This window comes from Chamaea fasciata, unplaced genomic scaffold, assembly GCF_029207755.1.
Source record: "Chamaea fasciata isolate MVZ Bird 193981 ecotype frontalis unplaced genomic scaffold, bChaFas1.0.hap1 SCAF_14, whole genome shotgun sequence".
Taxonomy (NCBI): domain Eukaryota; kingdom Metazoa; phylum Chordata; class Aves; order Passeriformes; family Sylviidae; genus Chamaea; species Chamaea fasciata.
The window spans coordinates 448527-467049 of NW_027094099.1; the positions used below are offsets into that span (position 1 = coordinate 448527).

The 18523-nt window shown below is 42.8% G+C and overlaps 2 protein-coding genes across 2 annotated transcripts in view; one reads left to right on the forward strand and one right to left on the reverse strand.

Moving 5' to 3' along the window:
• The first annotated feature begins 1237 nt into the window (after positions 1-1237).
• Positions 1238-14966, forward strand: IDH3A (isocitrate dehydrogenase (NAD(+)) 3 catalytic subunit alpha). The gene is made up of 11 exons (XM_066195886.1): positions 1238-1346; positions 3397-3459; positions 5196-5279; positions 6432-6546; positions 7083-7270; positions 7622-7755; positions 8304-8406; positions 8491-8555; positions 10696-10780; positions 11269-11421; positions 13334-14966. The coding sequence occupies exons 1-11, from the start codon at positions 1320-1322 to the stop codon at positions 13415-13417; spliced, it is 1101 nt and encodes a 366-aa protein (XP_066051983.1). The 5' UTR covers positions 1238-1319; the 3' UTR covers positions 13418-14966.
• Positions 13986-18523, reverse strand: part of ACSBG1 (acyl-CoA synthetase bubblegum family member 1) — a 35967-nt gene continuing 31429 nt past the window's right edge. Inside the window, exons 13-14 of the mRNA XM_066195884.1 lie at positions 17138-17384; positions 13986-16171 (exon numbers count right to left, since the gene is read on the reverse strand). Coding sequence (XP_066051981.1) covers positions 16095-16171; positions 17138-17384 — 324 coding nt within the window. The 3' untranslated portion in view covers positions 13986-16094. The remainder of the gene's footprint in view (positions 16172-17137; positions 17385-18523) is intronic.

The following is an 18523-nucleotide window of genomic DNA, read 5'->3' on the forward strand; positions in this document are numbered from 1 at the left end:
GGTGGCTCCATTCTGTCTGGTAACATGGGCATCGTAAATTTTTCTCCTGAAATTTTCTGGTTCTTTCCATTTGGATAAGAAAACAGAAAGTTAGCAGTCTTTCATGAAGGGTTACAAGGTGACACCCCCCCCCCCCCCCCAATACCTTCTTGGCTTGGTCAGTTTAGATGTTACAAAGACGAGAGAAAAAACAAACCAACCCCAGTCTTTTTACTGTTGACCCTCTGATACAATACATTCGTTACCTTTCAAAACTCTATTGATAAAACATAATGCAGTGCAATTACACACACAGTGTTAATATTTGCGAAAAGCCAGCTATACAGCAGGCACTTGCAGCGAGCCCAAAGCGCCTCGGCCGCAGCCGCGGCCCGCCGAAGGCGCCGGGCGGGCTCGGGGAGCGGCCCGAGCCGTGGTGGGCGGGGCCGCTCCGCCCGGCGCCGCCGCTCCCCGGCCGCGGCTCCGGAGGGCAGCGGCACGGTTACCTCCGGAACGAGAGCAAAGAGAGGTCTTTTCCCGTTCCAAGAGATCTTGTCCCAGTTTCAACAGCTTTGTTTTTAACCCTTTAAAGTACACGGGCTTAGGAGGCTTCTTTTCTATTTCAACAAAAATCTGGCGTCTTTCTTAACAACTATGTTTTTGGTTTTTTTTTCCCATAAGCGATCCAGTTCTAGAGGCTGAGATTTCAGAAAACCATCAAGCGTTTCAAAACTGGGGCCTCCTTGAAAACTGGCTGGGTTTTTTTTTTACGGTCTCCAGAGAAATGCCCACAGGACACCTCCTCACACACCGCACCGGGAAGTCCCGCATCCGCCGGCGGCCCCGGGCTGCCCGAGCCGGCCCGTCCCGCAGCGCCGGGAGAAGGGAGGAGACCCCCGGGAGGAGCAGACCCCCGGGAGGAGGAGACCCTCGGGAGCACCTCCGCCTGTCGCGGGAGGGGGCTCGGAGCGCCTCAGGCAGCCGCGGGCAGAGCGCAAGGGCCGCGGGAGGAGGCTCCTACCGCCCCAGAGGAGGCTCTTACCGCCCCCGAGGAGGCACCTACCGCCCCCGAAGAGGCTCTTACGGCCCCCGAGGAGGCTCTTACCGCCCCCGAGGAGGCTCTTCCCGCCCCCGAGGAGGCTCTTACCGCCCCCGAGGAGGCTCTTACGGCCCCGGGCAGCCGCGGGCAGAGCCCAAGCGCCGCGGTCGCTGCCGCAGCGGCGGTGCCGGGGCGGGGCCTGGCGGGGCGGGGCGGGGCCGGCGCTCCCCGCGCGCCGGTTCCGGTCTGGCGGCGGGCGCGGAGCTTTGGGGCCTCGGCAGCCGCGGTGCCCGGGCGCGTCATGGCCGCGGCCGCGTGGATGCCCACGGTAGGCGGGGGGACGGGCCGGGCCCCGCTCCGCGGCGCTCGGGACGCGCCCCGGAGCTCGGCGGCGCCCGAGGCGCGGCCGCCCGGCCGCAAGGTCGCGGTGCCGCCGGGCCCTGGCGGCGCTCTGAGGGCGGCGGGCCGCGGGGCTGGGGCCGGATGGCGGCCCCGCGGGTTCTCTCTTCCCTCCCCCCGGGGCCGGCGGCGGGAAGGGGCCGGGGGGGCCGGTACTCGGCCGGGCCGGGGGGGCGCCGCGCCTTCCCTCGGAGCGGCCTGCCGAGAGGTCGCGCCGTAGAGGTCACCGCGGCCGCGGGCAGCCCCCGGGGCGCGGCGCCGGGCGGCACAGGCGGGACACGCCGCTCCTGCCGGGAGCCCGCGGGGCCGGCCGCTGCGGAGCCGGCCGGGCGGAGCTGCCGCCGGCCTCTGGCGGGCGGCTTTCTGGCCCCCGCACCTGTCCTCCGGGATTTACAGCCCTGAACCGTCCCGAAACGCGGGCCTTATCCCGGGAATCGCACCGAGATGCTGGTTTTTGCCTCGAGGAAATGAAATTTCTTCCGTGCTTTTAAGTAATAGCCTGCTAGAGGCAAATTCATTGAGGCCATCCCGGTTAACCTATCTGCTAAAATAAGGAAGAGCTGTCAAGGGCTAATAGCGACACGTGATTTTAAGGTCAGAATGGATCAGTTTTCCTTGAGTGGATTCTTTGCCGGTGTTACCGACGTTGAACTTCAGCATAATGTACTAGGCCCATGATTTCTGACGAGACAGACTCTGCCCTTTCACATACTCTGGAATGTGAATCCTGATTCTATATGTAGGAACTGTATTGTGAGAACACTTACACTCTACAGTCAGCTTCACGTTTTCATTTGATTGCTCTGCCTTCATCCTCGACCATATGGCCTGCTGTGGTAAACACTGCTTGCCTGTTGCAGTGACCTTGTACATCTCATGTGGAGCTACAAGTAAAAATAGATCTAGCTTAGATTACTTCTCCCCCAGCATTCGTTACAATATGCATGAGAATTACGTTGTTTCTAGTTATTTCTGTTGGTGCCAACATAGTTTGTTCCGTTTGCCATACACCATTCTGTCAGTAAAGAAATAACAAATAGAAATGGGACAGGAGAGGAATATGACTTGTCAAAGTCATTTCTAGCCGGACAGCTGCAGACAGCCTGTGTGTGTGAGCACGGCAGAATTGAAGTGTAAGTCTCTACTGTTAGAAGTCTTCTGGCTCTTAAGTCCCAGAGGCATCAACAGTCCTAGAGAGGAGGTTCAGATTAGGAGGCCGTGATTTTTCTGCAGATCGGGGATTTTGTCCATGGTGCTTAGTTGGGCAAGAGCCCAAGCTTGGATACCATGCCAGTTTTGGAGCTTAATGCCAGTTCAGAATACTCAGAAAACGTAATTCTTTGACTGTGATATGTAGACTTGTTGCTATGGTGAATTTTGTCTTTAATGTGCATTTCAGTTCCACTTTTAAAAAACCATCAGTCATGCAGAAGGCAACGCTACAACACCTACAGGTATAAAAGGTAGAAGAGCAAAATTCACCACGGTTTGAATGGAAGAAGCGACAGTAATGTAAAGTAGTTTTGGAGACATCACCTAAAGCGTGTAAAGACACAGTCCAACCAACTGCTACCAATTAAGTGTTTGATTTTTTACTTTGCTTTCCACGCGTCTTCACCCTTAGTACGTCATGTATTTAGTTAGAGTTCCTGCAGCCTGGCTTCCAGAAGGATGTGTGTGGGGGCTCCAGGTGGGTGCAGTCCCCCAGGCAGGACAGGAGCGTGGGGCAGAGCGTCGCTGTCCTGGGCTCACCTTGTGCTAAGAATACCCACAGGGCGTTCTGAGGCTGCTGCTGAGTGTTAGACTGCAACTTGGCCAAGCACTGGGTACTCTGGTTTCATTCGGATTTTTTATACTACTTTGAGATCGGAGATTTAAAGCAATGTGACTTTAAAAAGCAGATTTGCTGCAATGTTGCTGAACTTGTCAAATCCCATTTATGCAGTAAAAGAGCGCCTTTTTGTTTTTGACTTTTGCAGGTTTCTCGATTGCTAGGTGCTTTCAAAAGCCAAAAAAAGGTGACCAGAAGTTTTGGTAATGCTGTGAGTATAATAGTCCCATTTTTTTCTTTTAAGAAGTTTCTCAATAAGCGGGTTTGGAAATCCGTAAGATTTATAAGATAATAACTGTTGTTATCCTTACGTTCCCAAAAAATAAGGGCCAAACAAGTGAACATGCATGCTCTTAATGCCATCCTGGATTTATATAAGTTAATCACTGTCATTGGCAATTGCATATCAGTGTGAGAATACAAAAGGCTCTAGCAAAAAAATAGAAGTGGTGTGGAAAGTTTTCACAAAATACAGATGTAAGCCAGTCTTCTGGAATTCATCTGGGAATGCGCAAATAAATGTTGGGCAAAGTAGAAGGATTGTTGAGAAGCTTCTCATTTTCTTTCTTTCGCAGACTTCCCTCTCAGCACTAGATTTACTTTACTTCTGCTTTTAGAATCCCTTGCATCTAAAATTCTGTCTTTTTAAGGTCCTCTTTAAACTAGTTGTGTATTTCCCTGTAGATGTTTTACCTTCTTTATGTGTAGGTGCTTGAAGTGCCCATGGGCCTTCTTTTCAGTGAAGGCAGAAAGGAGCAGGGCTCAGCACCCCTAAGCAGGACTTAATCTCAAAGAGGAACTGTGGCTTTTCATGATAAGTTTTGTAGAACAGCAGGGACAACAGTTGGAAAAGAAACAGAAGGGTCACTTACACAGTATAAAAGTCAGAAGGTGAGGCACCCCTGGTGCTATTGAAAACACAAGTTTCAGGCTCAGGTGGTGTCCTGCAGTGCTGTCAGACAGCACAGCACTACCCTCCAGCCATTTCATCAGTGGCAGCTTGCTCAGCAGCAGTGTTCTTTTATCTTCAGCTCTGGTTTTTTGTTGTGCACGGTGAATTACTTTGGCTCAAAATTTAAAAAATCAGTCAATATATATTGAAATTCTGCCTTGTGAGTTGATTCTTTTGAGAGTTTTTCAAATAAAGTAGGTGAGCCTTTTTTGTAGGTAAATGTCATGGGTTTTGTAAAGAGCATATTAAACCAAGACAGGAAAAATGAGCCCATAAAAGCTGTTGGATATCTTTAAATGAAAGAAAATGAGCTGGAGCATGTACCCTTAGAACAGTGGTCATAAATTATTTTTTTCTTCAAAGCAGAATACATTCTTCCCCTGTTATTTGTTAAGCCTGGGCTGTGCATTTTTTTTTACTTGTTTGACGATGATAAACAAGACTGAGGACATTATGAGAGGAAAATAAGTTGGTATTCTTTAAAATGGGTCTGAGATTTTTAGGAGGTCACTTGAGAAGTTTAGCTTGGCATGACTTTTTTTTAAGGTGAATGTAGCTTTTCATCCACACAATCATTTCCAGCATGTGTCAGTATTATGCAGCATGTTGATGATATTGTAGACATATGTGGAACAGAGCTATAGCTCGGTAATGTAACTTGCTCTCCTGATTTCCAGAGGAAAGCATGCTACGTTCATTAATTTCAAGGAGTACTGGGCAAGAAACTGCCTTTCACATTCAGCCTCTGTTTTGAAATAGGAATAGGTAGTAGGCGAATTTATCAACAATTCCCTCAAAACATTTGCACACTCCCTTGGAAAGCAAACCAGTCCTTGTCACTTCTGTCAGGGACTGCTGTTCTTCATACTGAATATTTGGTAAAGGAAAATCTTTTTTGTTTTCTAATAGTTACTTGGTTCCTACAACACATGAAGATGTTTTCTATGTAGAAAACAAACATTCATTTGTTGTACTACTGGTATTCCTTTACCTAGGTACAAACAGTAACTTTAATCCCAGGAGATGGCATAGGACCCGAGATTTCTGCTGCTGTCATGAAGATCTTTGATGCTGCCAAAGTAAGTTGTATTTGTCTTGCTATAAGCATTGCAAATTTAATTACAACAACAAATGTTAATTAGGCGTATTTTAAAAAGCTTAAAATCTCAAAAGAGATTAGGTCATATTTAAGCTATTAAAACTTTTTTCCAGTAGAAAGAGTTTGAAGCTTTAGCTAATGAAAAGAGAAGAATGTGATATCAAGGCACGGCTTGAAACTGTTAGCCGACAGAAGAGTAGAGACTTGAGAGCAAATGCTGTGTTTAATTTTTGGAAATACAAACTCAATGTCACGTGAAATCACCTTGTTGATGTAGTAATCCTGAGCAACTGACAGAGGATGTTCTTTCGTTTATTATGACTTCAAGTGCAGGTCAAAAGTGTGTGTGAAAGGACTGGCTCATTTTAGCAATCCAACTGCTGTGCTGCCAAACAGGCTAACTTCAGTGGTATGGAAGCTGACTGTATCCAAGAGCTGTTCTCTTCCCTAGCTGAGAAACTTCACCAGAACTTGTCCAGTTTCCTAGAAAGTAAATATGGCTCTTCAGGCAAGGTGCCTGTTAAATTGTTCCACATTAGTAACAGCACCCAGGCATATTCCCTTTTTATCACAACTATCCAAGGTGGATTTGAAAACGTGAAGTTTCTTTAATTACGTTGTATCTTTTCCTTTGTGGTCCTTCCTGATGAAATGAATGGGTGGCAGCCTGTCTCCACTGAGAGTCCTGTGGTGAATACAAATTCAGAAAGCATTGTGGAGCATGTGCAGATTTTCAGTGGGATAATAGATACAAATCTATGTCATACACAGTCTTCCAGTCAGTGGGGATGACAAGTTCTCAATGAATTCGGCTTTACAATGTTGTCTCTTGTATACAAGGAACTCAACACCTCTAAAACCTTTAAAGAAATAGCACTTGTGTGTATATGACATCTAGGGTGGCATTGTGGTATTTACATTTATGATGGTTTGCTGCTCACACAATTTCATTTCCACTTAATTACATTTTTCAAAAATTACTTTAGTTCAAACATCCCATGCTTACCCTCACTCACCAGAGAAAATACTGTTTAGAAAGGCCTGGAGAAAATTCCTTACACACCTTCTTGTGAAAGTTAAAACTTGAAGCAAAGCCATGACATTAAAGTTGACATAGAGTGTGTGTGTTTAGGCACCTATTCAGTGGGAAGAGAGGAATGTTACGGCTATCCAAGGACCAGGAGGGAAGTGGATGATACCCCCAGAAGCCAAAGAATCCATGGATAAAAACAAAATGGGATTAAAAGGTATTTTAGGGGTTAATACACGGGTATTAAATACTGTTACGTTTATCATGAGTTTTTTGTAAAGCCAAAGTTCTTCCTCTGTAGCACAATAAAGTGGGTAATTGTAGGAGGCAGCCTGTCACGTAGCTGTGTGTAATCTTGGAACAGTCCTTAATTTCCAAGCTGTAAATCTGATAGTTGTTGTAGGTGAAGGTGAGTACATACCAACCTTTGCACTCTCTGCAGAAGGCATTTCAAAGACACACAATAGTATGCAATAACTACAATACTAATGAGCAGTATCTTTATGTGTTTTAATGAATACATTTTGTAAAATCCGTTCCACGTAAGGCTCACAATTTGGCCTTTACCCAGCTGATTAACGTGCCTGTGCAGTAGCTGACAGAACAGAGAATTCCCACAGCATCCCGGCATAAGGGTTAAACAGGAATTTGGAGATCCTTTGTAGGAGTCCCACCTGACCTAGAGTTTCAGCTCTCCGACCCACGGAGGGGTTTATTTTCTCCTTCATTCTTGCGTATCCTTTTTTTCCGTAGGGCCTCTGAAGACCCCAATTGCTGCAGGGCACCCCTCGATGAATCTGCTGCTGCGTAAAACGTTCGACCTTTACGCCAACGTGCGTCCGTGCGTGTCCATCGAGGGCTACAAAACGCCCTACACGGACGTCAACATCGTCACCATCCGCGAGAACACCGAGGGCGAGTACAGCGGCATCGAGCACGTGGTGGGTGCCTCAGCTCCTGCCTCTGCTGCAGCACTGCTCACCCTGCCCACCTCTCCGGGCTGCAGTGCCATTCTTTACATTTGGCACCCGTAAAAAACTTCCTCTCTCGTGCAATGCACTGCTCACCCTGCCCACCTCTCCGGGCTGCAGCGCCATTCTTTACATTTGTCACCTGTAAAAAACTTCCTCTCTTGTGCAATGCACTGCTCACCCTGCCCACCTCTCCGGGCTGCAGTGCCATTCTTTACATTTGGCACCCGTAAAAAAACTTCTGCCTCACTCAGAATTCTGCTGCTTGGTTCCAAACGGGAAGAATGAGCTTGCACTGCTGATGCACTCCCTGTGTTTCAGATTGTGGATGGTGTTGTGCAGAGCATCAAGTTGATCACGGAGGAAGCCAGCAAGCGCATTGCAGAGTTTGCTTTTGAATACGCCAGGAACAATCAGAGGAGCCATGTGACTGCCGTGCACAAGGCAAATATTATGTATGTTGACACTTCTTTCGAGAAAAACAAAACAAAAATCCCCAAACATTTAATTGTAAATAACTGCTTAAGTCTTATTCAAATGTGAAACTTCTGGCAGTCAGTAAAACGGGCAATACTGACCCAGTATTGACAGGGCTGAGATAATTGTGTACCAATGTTCTTATTAGCAAGTTTGTAGTAATCCTTCCTTCCAAAGCTCTTATTTTAGAAACTTTTAAACAAGGAAAAGGAATTTTAAAACTGAGGAGGAAAGTGACTGGTGAATTTTGCACTTTCCACACCACTTTATTCTGAACTGAGTCACAACATGTTGTATTGTGTGACATCACCGTCACAAATTCACTAAGCTTTTCATAAATGAGTGGAAGTCATTCTGAGAATTAATGTATGCTGTTTAAACTGATACAGATATATTTTAGGAGGGATGAATAGTCACAAATTAATTTTCTGAATTCTAATTAAGCCCCTGTTGCATGCAGTTTTCTTTATCTCCAGTACTGCTTCCTTACAATAACTGCAATATTCTCTTGCTTATCTAATTGCAGGAGAATGTCTGATGGGCTTTTCTTGAGAAAATGCAGGGAGGCAGCAGAAAACTGTAAAGATATTAAATTTAATGAAATGTATCTGGATACTGTATGTCTGAATGTGAGTATTTATGTTCTAGTTGTGGGGTTGTTTTTTTTTTTTGGTTTAAATTCTTAACCTGAATGAAAATATACTTCTTTCTAGATGGTTCAAGATCCATCTCAATTTGACGTGCTTGTTATGCCAAACTTGTATGGTGACATCCTCAGGTATGGAGATTTTCATTTAAACTCCCAACATGTAAAATACTGATACTTTCCCAACAGTCCTTGAGGCCACATGCAAGCCAGAGGGGTGATCATCTTGTGCACTCAGACTTCTTAACAGACATTAACTGCTTCAATTATTAATATATTGATGGGAGGGGCTATATGATGACAATGTATTTTTAAAAAAATCTTTTTCTGCTTATGGAGGCGATGAATATTTGTTCAGATGGGACAAGAGAGAATTTTCTCCAAATGTGTGAAGAATATAAGGGCTTATATTGTAAGAGAGAATGCATGCCTGGTTAGACATTAGATAAAAACCTTTTCATCCTCAGTGCCAAAACAGATTGTGTAGGGTGACTGTGGGACCACGATGTACACCAGGAGCTCATCCTACAGCTAAATCAGTCTGCACAGTCACATTCTGCCAGCTCTTGGTTTATGTATTACTTTTCCTTACCTTCAAATGAAATTTTATATTTGAATAACATTAGTACTAGAGCTTCTCTGTGTCTTGAAGGCAAAACCCATCAGCACACATTTTTTGTTCTGTAAAATTATTAGGTAGAGTATAAATTCCATTAAAGGCCTGTAAAATGAAGTGTTTTAATCTGAACTGTTAAGTGTATTATGTAACATAGTTTCTTCTCACACCTCTAAGGAGAGACTGAGAAAAGAGTCTTGAACTGGAATTTTTATTTACATGTTCGACTACTTTCATCTTAGAATCCATCTCCTGTTTTTGTACAGATAATAAATTTAAAGGTAACTTACGGATAAAAAGAAATGGTTCTTAAGCTTCTCTTAAAACAGCACTTTCTCTGTGATAAGGCTGTCCACACTAAGAAAATCAGATTCTAACTAATGCTTCTTGCTTTAAGAATTGGTGAAGGAATGCACAGGGCCCTCACAGCAGCTCTTACACTGTTAACTAGGAGAGATCAAATCACAGGAGTCTCATCATCAATACCATTTCACAGAGTGCATTATCACCCATTTTAAAGTTCTCATAGAAATTCCATTAAAAATGTCATTATTCTAGAACTTTCCAATAAATTTGAGTCTGTTCTTGAAGAAGGCACTGTCACCTCTGGTCGAGGTCTCACCTGCTGCTCTAAAAGTATGAACAAAATGCCAAGCAAGTTCCTTAGACTGAATAGGGCTGAAGAGGCAGAAGACAATCTCTTCTCTTAAAGCATTAAATACTTAAAGTGAAAAATGCAGGCTCTATTCAGTTTTTCCCCAGGCTCTATGCAACTTAAGATAAATGGTTTATTTTAGGTTAAAATATTGCTCTGCAAAGTCATCCAAACTTTTCTCCCTGTTAGTCCTAAGCTAAGGACTAACTTAGTATGAGCCAAATTGTAGGCAATAATTATGTATGGATGTGAAAATAAGAGATTTTTAAGAGCTTTGGTGATCAGTGTGCTCAGCTCAGAGGGTACAGTATGATGACAGTAGGCACAGTTGTTTGGTCCTTCCCCATGTTAATTTTGGTGGAAATCAAATTCAATTTGCTTGTTATATCTGATGAATCTGCTAATGTCAGACTTGTGACCTGCAGGCTGTTGAGTAAAGAGAGGGGGAAAGCTAGTTTGGTGTCAGTTGAAAATGTTCCTTAAGCTGCACACAATACACTGCAAAACCACCAGTAACTCACCTACCTGAGAAAAATTCCTCCACATTTTTTAGAAGAAATTTACATCTGAAAAGTAGTTCTGGGCCCCTTCAGAGGAAGTATGATTGTAGTTGATTGTAGTATGATTGTATGATTTGTAGTTACAGGGAACTGTACATAACAATTAGTTTTTGAGACTTCTACACATATTCTGTGCTTCTAGTACTTCTCATTATGCCTGTGTCTTACCAGCTTTATTCCAGTATTTGGAATTTCCTTTTAATTTTCCTTTATTACAATGTCTTCTGCTAGTAGTTCTAAGAATTTTCCAGTGTTCTGATGGGGTACAGGTGGCTAACAGCATCTGTTCTTTCTCCGTATTATTCTCAGACTGTGCAAGTGTATAAATTTAGTTACAGTTGCAGCTGATTGATAAACAAAATTATTTTAATACCTTGCAGATAGGCAACTGCATATAGAAAAATTAATGGATTGTTTCATTGGTGGTTGGGTTTTTTTCAGTGACTTGTGTGCTGGACTCATCGGGGGTCTTGGAGTAACCCCCAGTGGAAACATTGGTGCCAACGGCGTGGCCATTTTTGAATCGGTAAGTCTCGTTACACAAGGCAGAGCAGTAATAACTTTGTCTCATCTCGAGAATCTAAACTTTTCTATGCCATACAGTGTGGCTGACATTTATTTACCAGAGTTCTTTGTAGGACTCTTTTTTACTGTGAAGGTGCTCAAGCTTTACCCCGAGAGGCTGGTTAAAGTAAATATTCCATGGAAGTTTTTCGCACATCATTTTTTTGACCGATGCTTTATTTTTCCACTTTTTCAAATAATAAATACCCCCTATGAAATAGAGCTTGACAGGCACAATTTAAAGATACTAGGCAACCTAGTTTTCCCTTTCTGATGTCTTTTGAACTGAATTGTGTTGGTCCTTGGTGTCTCCTTTCCACTGACTGTATCACAGCAAAGTAAATCCTGTTTTAACATGAAGACCTATGGCTCAGGTTGCTTGCACAACTGCCTAGACCATTTTAATCAGCCTAATGACATGATAACAGATAGGTTTACTCTCATTTCTAGGTTCATGGAACAGCACCAGACATTGCAGGAAAAGACATGGCAAATCCAACTGCCCTCCTTCTGAGTGCTGTGATGATGCTGCGCCACATGGGAATGCACAAACACGCCACAAAGATCGAGTCAGCTTGCTTCGATACAATTAAAGACGGAAAGGTAACCTGAGGGTGTGCTAATAAATGCAGTCAGTGAATTAAAATCATAGCGTATCAAAGCAAGAATTAACTTGGAAGATGCACACCAGAGTGAGGGATGGCCTGTTGCATGAGCAGTGCCACTGTCCTTCTCTGACAGTAATTCTATTATCTTTGGTGATATTAAATCTGCCCAGCGCAGTAATAAGGGGACAGGCCGTAGCATTCCTTTTGTCTCATCAATGCTCATCCTACATTCCCACAGCTTCATGAACTCCAGAATAGTGAATTGGATGGCTGTTTTTCAGGAAAGGAATCAGAGTTTTAAGTAACTCTTAGCATTTCACTTATGAAGTTTATGAAACATACAAAGCATGTCTATTAAAATCTGGATCCTGAAGTGAAGGACGCTCATTTGCCTTTCACAGGCTTCATCCTCCACTTTGTTTATAGAATTTCAGTCCTGACCGTAATACTCTTGTTTCTGTTTTTTCAGCTCAATTATTTTCTTTTTTCATTCTTACTGCTTTCACTCATTTTTGACTGCAAAAGAACAGTTTTTATCCAGTATTAACTTTTTTCTCTGAGGATGATATATGTTTCTCTTTGGAAGTGAGTGTCTTCCGATTCATGACTCAGATGGGATACTGGGGAGAGAGGGGGCTTATGCTCTGAAACTTGACAAATTTGTGGTCTTACCATTATTGGTTCACTCTACATTGATGACCATCTCTTGAAAACATAGTTGGAAAGATCTTGAAGATTGCAGTTAAAGAGGATTAGCAGCTAGTCATGCTGGTTCATTTATCTTAGACAGGACCATGAGAAGCTGCTTTGTAATTAAAAGTAACAAGAATGCTGAAACCAAAAGTTGTCATCATTTTCTAAGTTTGCAGCTATCTTGCTGTGTGTAGGAGCCACTTAAAAAAAAATCTAAACTTACAACTGAATAAAGAGGTGCTCCTGTAAAGTTCCTATTTACTGCTCTGGAAATGAAATCCTCCATCTGCAGGTCAGTAATTCCATGGAAGATAACAGTGCAAGTTTTGTGACATGGCTGCTTGTTTACTTGTTACTTATAATGTTACAATTACATGCTCACAATGGAGAGAATCTTTTTAATTGAAAAACCCCATAATGCAATTTAAATTACAAGATCCTAAAATAGTAACCATGATTCTATGCTTCTCTTGCTTGTTATTCCTCCCTTCCCCTCAACCAGTTAATTAAGGTATGTGTGTGTGCCACATGGGGGGGAAACTAATAATTTTAATTATCTCCTGGAGTGCCTTAATGTGCATGTCCTAGGTTGGACAAGCAATGTTGCCCACTTTAATTTTTATTTTACTGTCTTCATGATGTCAGACAGGAGTTGTACTTGATGAAAGAGATTTTTAACTCTGTATTTCCTATCTCCTAAGTAAACTAAGAAAACATTGAGAATTGTTAACATGCAGCATTAAGAGTTACGAGTGCTTCTTCTGTGTGGGTTTCCTTAAGAAAAAGACCCAATCTTTCTGAATTACTCTCAATTAGTTGTCCCTGTGCTCATCCTTCTTATATGAATTTTACTTTCAAAGGACAAACTTCTTACTGAAGAGGCAAATACTTAACCATTAATTAGACCATTAAGGGACTTTGTAGAGCTTTGACCACGCACACTTCCTTCCTGTAGTTAGGATAAAATCATGATAAAATCATGTTGAAATCATGTTCAAATCTGATAACATTATAAGTACTTCATGTATACTCAGGTTTTCTCTCCCTGCACAGTCCTTATTGATGAAGTCTCTATGGGATGCAGAACTCAAATTTGATGTATTCCTGCTGACCTTATTTACTGTCCATACACAACATATCACGAGAACTCCAGAACTGTTCAGAGACAAGACTGGCCCCTTAATACATTTCAGTAATATTATTTTTTCTTTCAGGTCTTGACAAAGGACTTGGGAGGCAATGCCAAGTGTTCGGAATTCACAGACGAGATCTGCCGCCGAGTACGGGACAAGGACTAAACCTCCTCCTCCTGCTGCTGCTGACTCTGGAAGGACATGTCACAGAGTACAATATATGTAACCTGATACCCACATGCATAGAGTTTGCTTACCTCTTGAAAGCAAACTTTTTAGCTGAGGCCTCTCCATTAATAAATCTAGTCCAAATGGCTACAAATGATGCTTGTGCCTGCTTTCGGTGGACTTTTCCAAGTGCTTTGTCTTATTTATTTTTTTTTCTATCTGGTGAACATTTTTATGTAAGTGCATTCTTTTACTGGCACTGTAACTGTCTAATATATTACTTTTTAATTAGAGGGTTTTACTTTCCACATATAAAATTATGCAAACAAACCAGTAACAGAATTAGTGAAATATAAAAGCACCTTAATGTTTAAAACCTACTTTATTGATCTTGTTGAAATTAAAAAGATAGGTTTTCAGCCTAAGAATAGCACAAGATGAAGTACACAGAAACAGGTATAAAATAACTTAAAACAGCAATTTTGTGTTAGGAGCAGTGAGAAAACCACTTTAGGTACTCTGGTGATTCATGAAATACAGCCCAGCCCACCAGCATGAATTACAAAATACATAATTCTAGAGATTTCATCTATTTCTGTATTAAAAAAAACCCTACAACCATTAACGAGGGGTGAAAATGAATGCTGAAGAAAAGTTATTTTTCACATCTGTACACCAAAATAATCCTTACAAGTTTTCCTCTCTGAAACACACTTTACAATAAAGTTCTAATGAGGGCAAACTATACAAAATTACCTCCGTCATATATTGTGAGGGGAAAGTATCAACTTTGCAAAATTACACTGAATCTTTCATGACTTCGGCTAGAATGCTTTTTGTGTTGTAGTTTCTGCACAGTCTGTTCAGTGTGTCTTCCTGTATTGACTAGTAATTTTATTCTACAAACTCTGAGTGTAAGGGACTAGTCCTAAACGGATTAAGACACATCAGCGGTTTGGCTCTGGTGCCTATGTTCCAGAAATACATTTCATCCCTATTCAACGGGATCTGAATCTATATTTCCCTTGCTTATTAAACTTAATGGGTGCAAAAGCAACTTGCTGGCCTCCCCTCCCTATCAGATGCAGATCGTCACTCGAGTCGTTCTGATCTGTAGCTATCAAGGAAATGCTTCCATTGCTGCGCCTGATAAGAAAATACCTATTTTCAAACTTGTCAGTGTAGCACAGGATTATCCCTTCTGCCAGAAGCAGGCTTCTTCCAGCTTCATTCTATTCATATGAAGTACCTAAGTAGAGTAATATCTATTATGACTGTTTGGGGCTGGTTGTTTGAGAAGTGAAACAACTTGGGAGTAACAACTTCTCGTGTCGCTCTCTAAAGTAAGCATCCCGGCTTTTTTGTACAGTCTGACGACGTGGTGCAGGAGCTTTATTCCTCCCACACTCTGCTTTTCGTGAATAGGGCGACATTTCTTTCTGTGTTTTACAAGCTGCTGCTTCCTTGTTTCCTTCAGATTAATATTGTTAAATTCTGAATTACCATTGCGCACAAAATGGGGAAGAATAAACTTTTCAAAATCCTATTGCTTGTTTTGTTTTTATAACCCTAAGCTGCTGCTTTGTCTTATGTATTGAGCCAATTATTGGTACTTGCAACAAATCTCAGGTCTGTAAGATGTGTGAGACTGGTAATGGAACTTTTATGGAAACCTTATCCTGTTCTGCATCATTTTGTTGTCTCAACGGGCTGTGGCCTGCCTGCCTGGGTGAGCTACTAGAGCTGTCTGCCAGAGATCACTTACAGCCTACCCTTTAGACAACTTTGTGCCAAGCATTTCCTTCTCATAATATGATTTATTTTGCATGTGGGTAAGAAGCAATGCAGCCCACATTTGTCAGAATGAGTGCAATGTGACTGCTGAAACATGCAGAGAGACACTGACAAACACTGCCCAAAGAAAAGCACTGTAAGCAGTTTTAAAGAAGTTTCTGTAATAGCATTCTAATGTGAGAGCTCCTGTGGTTACTCCTTTGTGTCTTTCAGTTTTAGGGAGCTATTCCCCTGCTTTTTCTGACTATCTGTTTTTATGAGAAATAGTAATGCTTATTCCAACATGGATTTAAGAAGTGAACTGCTGCGTTCACAGAAGTCTAAATTCTAGATTCTAGGCATTACAGAAATAGGAGTGTCTTCGGGTTCTGAAGTGTGCTGCTTCAGAGAACAGAAAGTGTTCTCTGGGAGGGGAAAAAAATCCCAGCCCTTTTGATTTTTTTTTTTTTTTAATAATTATTACTGGAGTGGTATGACAGTTTCATTAAGCAGTACTGCTATCGAGAAAAAAATACATCATGAGCTACAGGAAACATCCCGTAGAACAAAAGGAAAAAAAGAAAAATGGAAGACTGTATAACAAACTTTTTGTTTCAGTCTAGAGGAATTGGTTATATCTGCTTTGTGCAACACAGAAGGATGTTTTAGTCATTTTAGGTCATAAAGTAGAAGCAGTATTGGAGAATGGACACACTGTAGATGCTTCTGTAAGAAGAGGCCAAATGATCAGGTGAGTATCAAACAACTAAATTGACAGCAGCTTTCTAGTGGTTTGGTTCAGTAGACTACAAACTCAAAGCATAAATCTTTGTTAATGCTTTTGATGAGAAAATACTTCCTTTGCTCACAGATCTTTCTTAATGCTTGGAGGAAACACTTTTTATTCTTTATAGAAGGAGTCTACTTCATTTCGGTATTTCTCGAGCACAGCGAGCCGCTTCAGCTTCATTGTGGGACCTTAAAAGAGGGAGAATCAATTCCAGAAATAGGAACAAAAATACTCTGAGCTTTGGTGCCTACATTTTTTATTGAAGAGCCTCTTGGGAAGAACATGCCCCCCTCTAAGCACAGATAAAGGCTAAAAGTGAGGTTGATACGTGAGCAGGATACGTGAGGTTGCCTCCACATAAGCATGAGGACTTCAGAGGCAACTGCAGATAAGAGGGTGGTAACTGGCTACTACTTTTTTCATACAAATATGTTTTTGAAAGCTTTTAAACAATTCCCAGTTTATTCAAAGAGCCTGGTAATGTGCTTTGGGCTCCATTATCATGCCACTTTTGTTTTCTTTTAAAGAGAAACTTTTGATGCCTTAAGTTTTAGCTTTTATCTTCCAGATCAGTACTGCTTAGGCATACAACTCTCAAACTCCATTGCCTGTTCTCCCGTTTTATTCAGACAAAACAATTTCTCTCTAGGCCTGAAACCCAAGGTGACCTTATTTTCACAGGTCCCAAAAAATGTAGACTACAGTGAAAGGGGGGGGAGGCAAACGGGGAATGGGACTCCACCACCTGAAGCTGTAATTGAACATTGGCCTTCGACATGCAAGTAGACCAAACTTACATCTGTCCGCTTTGGTGTTGTCTCTGCAAAACTCCTGCGCTGCCCAAGGTGTACCTTGTGAAGGCCTGTCCTAGGTAGCCATTCCAGGCATCACTTTCAGTATTAGTACTGGAAGTTATTAATATTTTGATGCACAAGGAATTTTAACCAAAATTGCTTAATTACCCAAAGAAATCTGAAGTTTAAGAGCTCTACTTGCAAATGAGCACAGATTCGTAAATGAGTACACAGCAAAATCTCCAATTTTTGTATTTCTTACCACACACTGCACAACCATTTCCCTTTCCCTGTAGTGAATATTCTTGGATCAGCAGCCTCTTAACTCCGTGTACCTCAAGATAAATCAGTAAGTCTTACCTAGTTCTCCCCCAGAAATGGAAAAATCTCTTGGCAGGACGATCCATTTCTGAATGCGATGAACCCTGTTGGTAGCAGTGCTGTTTACTGTGTTGATGCCCTCCTGGATGGCCCTGTAGATCACCTGGTCTCTCGTAGCTACAATCTCAGACACTTTGGTGGCTTTACTACCACTCCTCTGGCAGAATTCTCTGGCTTGCTCTGTTAGAATGTCAGTAGGATCAGATGTATCGGGGTCCAGCACACACTAAAACATCAAGTGAAGTGAATCATCAAACACTCACTCTTAAAAGGCATTAATGGGTTCTCTGAGCAGGCCCTCCCGCTCGGGAGGAAGGCTCAGGATAAATACACAGACATTCTGTAAGCCTGAAAAAGCAGAAACACCTGCAGATCATAAAGGGCTTTTCTCTCCCCTTGGCTACCAAATGCAAATATTTCTGGCTTATGTGCAGATGTCATGAACAGACTTAAAACGTGTGAATGAATTAGGTCATAGAGTCCATCTCTGGCCTTGAATTTCATGTTTTCCATATTTTCCAAATGACTCCATTGTTGGAGGGAATCATTTTGCTCATCAGTCAGTGGAATTATTATGGTGTAATGTAAACAGCCTGAGATAGAAGTATTCCTAGAGTTCTTAAATCTGTATTTCTATTTGTTGGGGGTTAGGTTTGTTCCTTTTTTACTCTAAAGAGACTAAGTACTTAAGGGTGGTTGACCAAAACAAAGAGGTGGCCGAAAGCTCGGAGGGGGAGATAACTCGAGTTTGGGGGCAAGTAAAGGACAGAGCTGGAGGCAGCTTGGGCTCTCTGGCTTTTGGCATTCGAAGAGAGAGGACGGCTGGGTTGCTGCTTGCTGCGAGAGGAGTTCGCTGTCACCAGAAAGTCCAGTCCTGGGAAACCTACCATCATCTGCTCGTGTGCCCTGGAATTCTGAGCTCCTCCGCCTGCCCTGCTGCAGCTGGGCCGCGCTGCTCTTTTTGCGACAGTGTGACTGACCCTGCACCCCCTGCCCTGCCGGGACACCCTGCCATCCCAGCCACCAGCCCGGGACTCTCCACTGCTCCACACTGCTCCAGCCTGGGGCTCTGGGGGTCCTGCAGGGGCAGCGAGACCAAACTGCCCTGGGTTTTTGTAAAGCAAAGCCCTCAAGGTTCTTGGTACTGTTTTGTTATTCATGCTGTAGTTGGTGTTTTTGTTTGCTTTGTTATACAGACTAGTAGAGAACTGCTATTCCTATCCCAAAATCTTTGCCTGAAAGCCTCTAACTGCAGATTTATAATTGGAAAAGGGGGGGGTGGTGGTTTACATTCTCCATTCCAAGGGAGCTGCAGCTGAGCCAGCCAGTGGGTGCCTTCTTCTGCTGAGTTCTGGTTATGTCCGC

Coding starts and splice junctions, on each gene's coding strand:
- IDH3A (XM_066195886.1), top strand. CDS start 1,320: ATGGCCGCGGCCGCGTGGATGCCCACG. Junction 5,280..6,431: donor AGATCTTTGATGCTGCCAAA/GTAAGTTGTATT, acceptor GTGTGTGTTTAG/GCACCTATTCAGTGGGAAGA. Junction 11,422..13,333: donor ATACAATTAAAGACGGAAAG/GTAACCTGAGGG, acceptor TTTTTCTTTCAG/GTCTTGACAAAGGACTTGGG.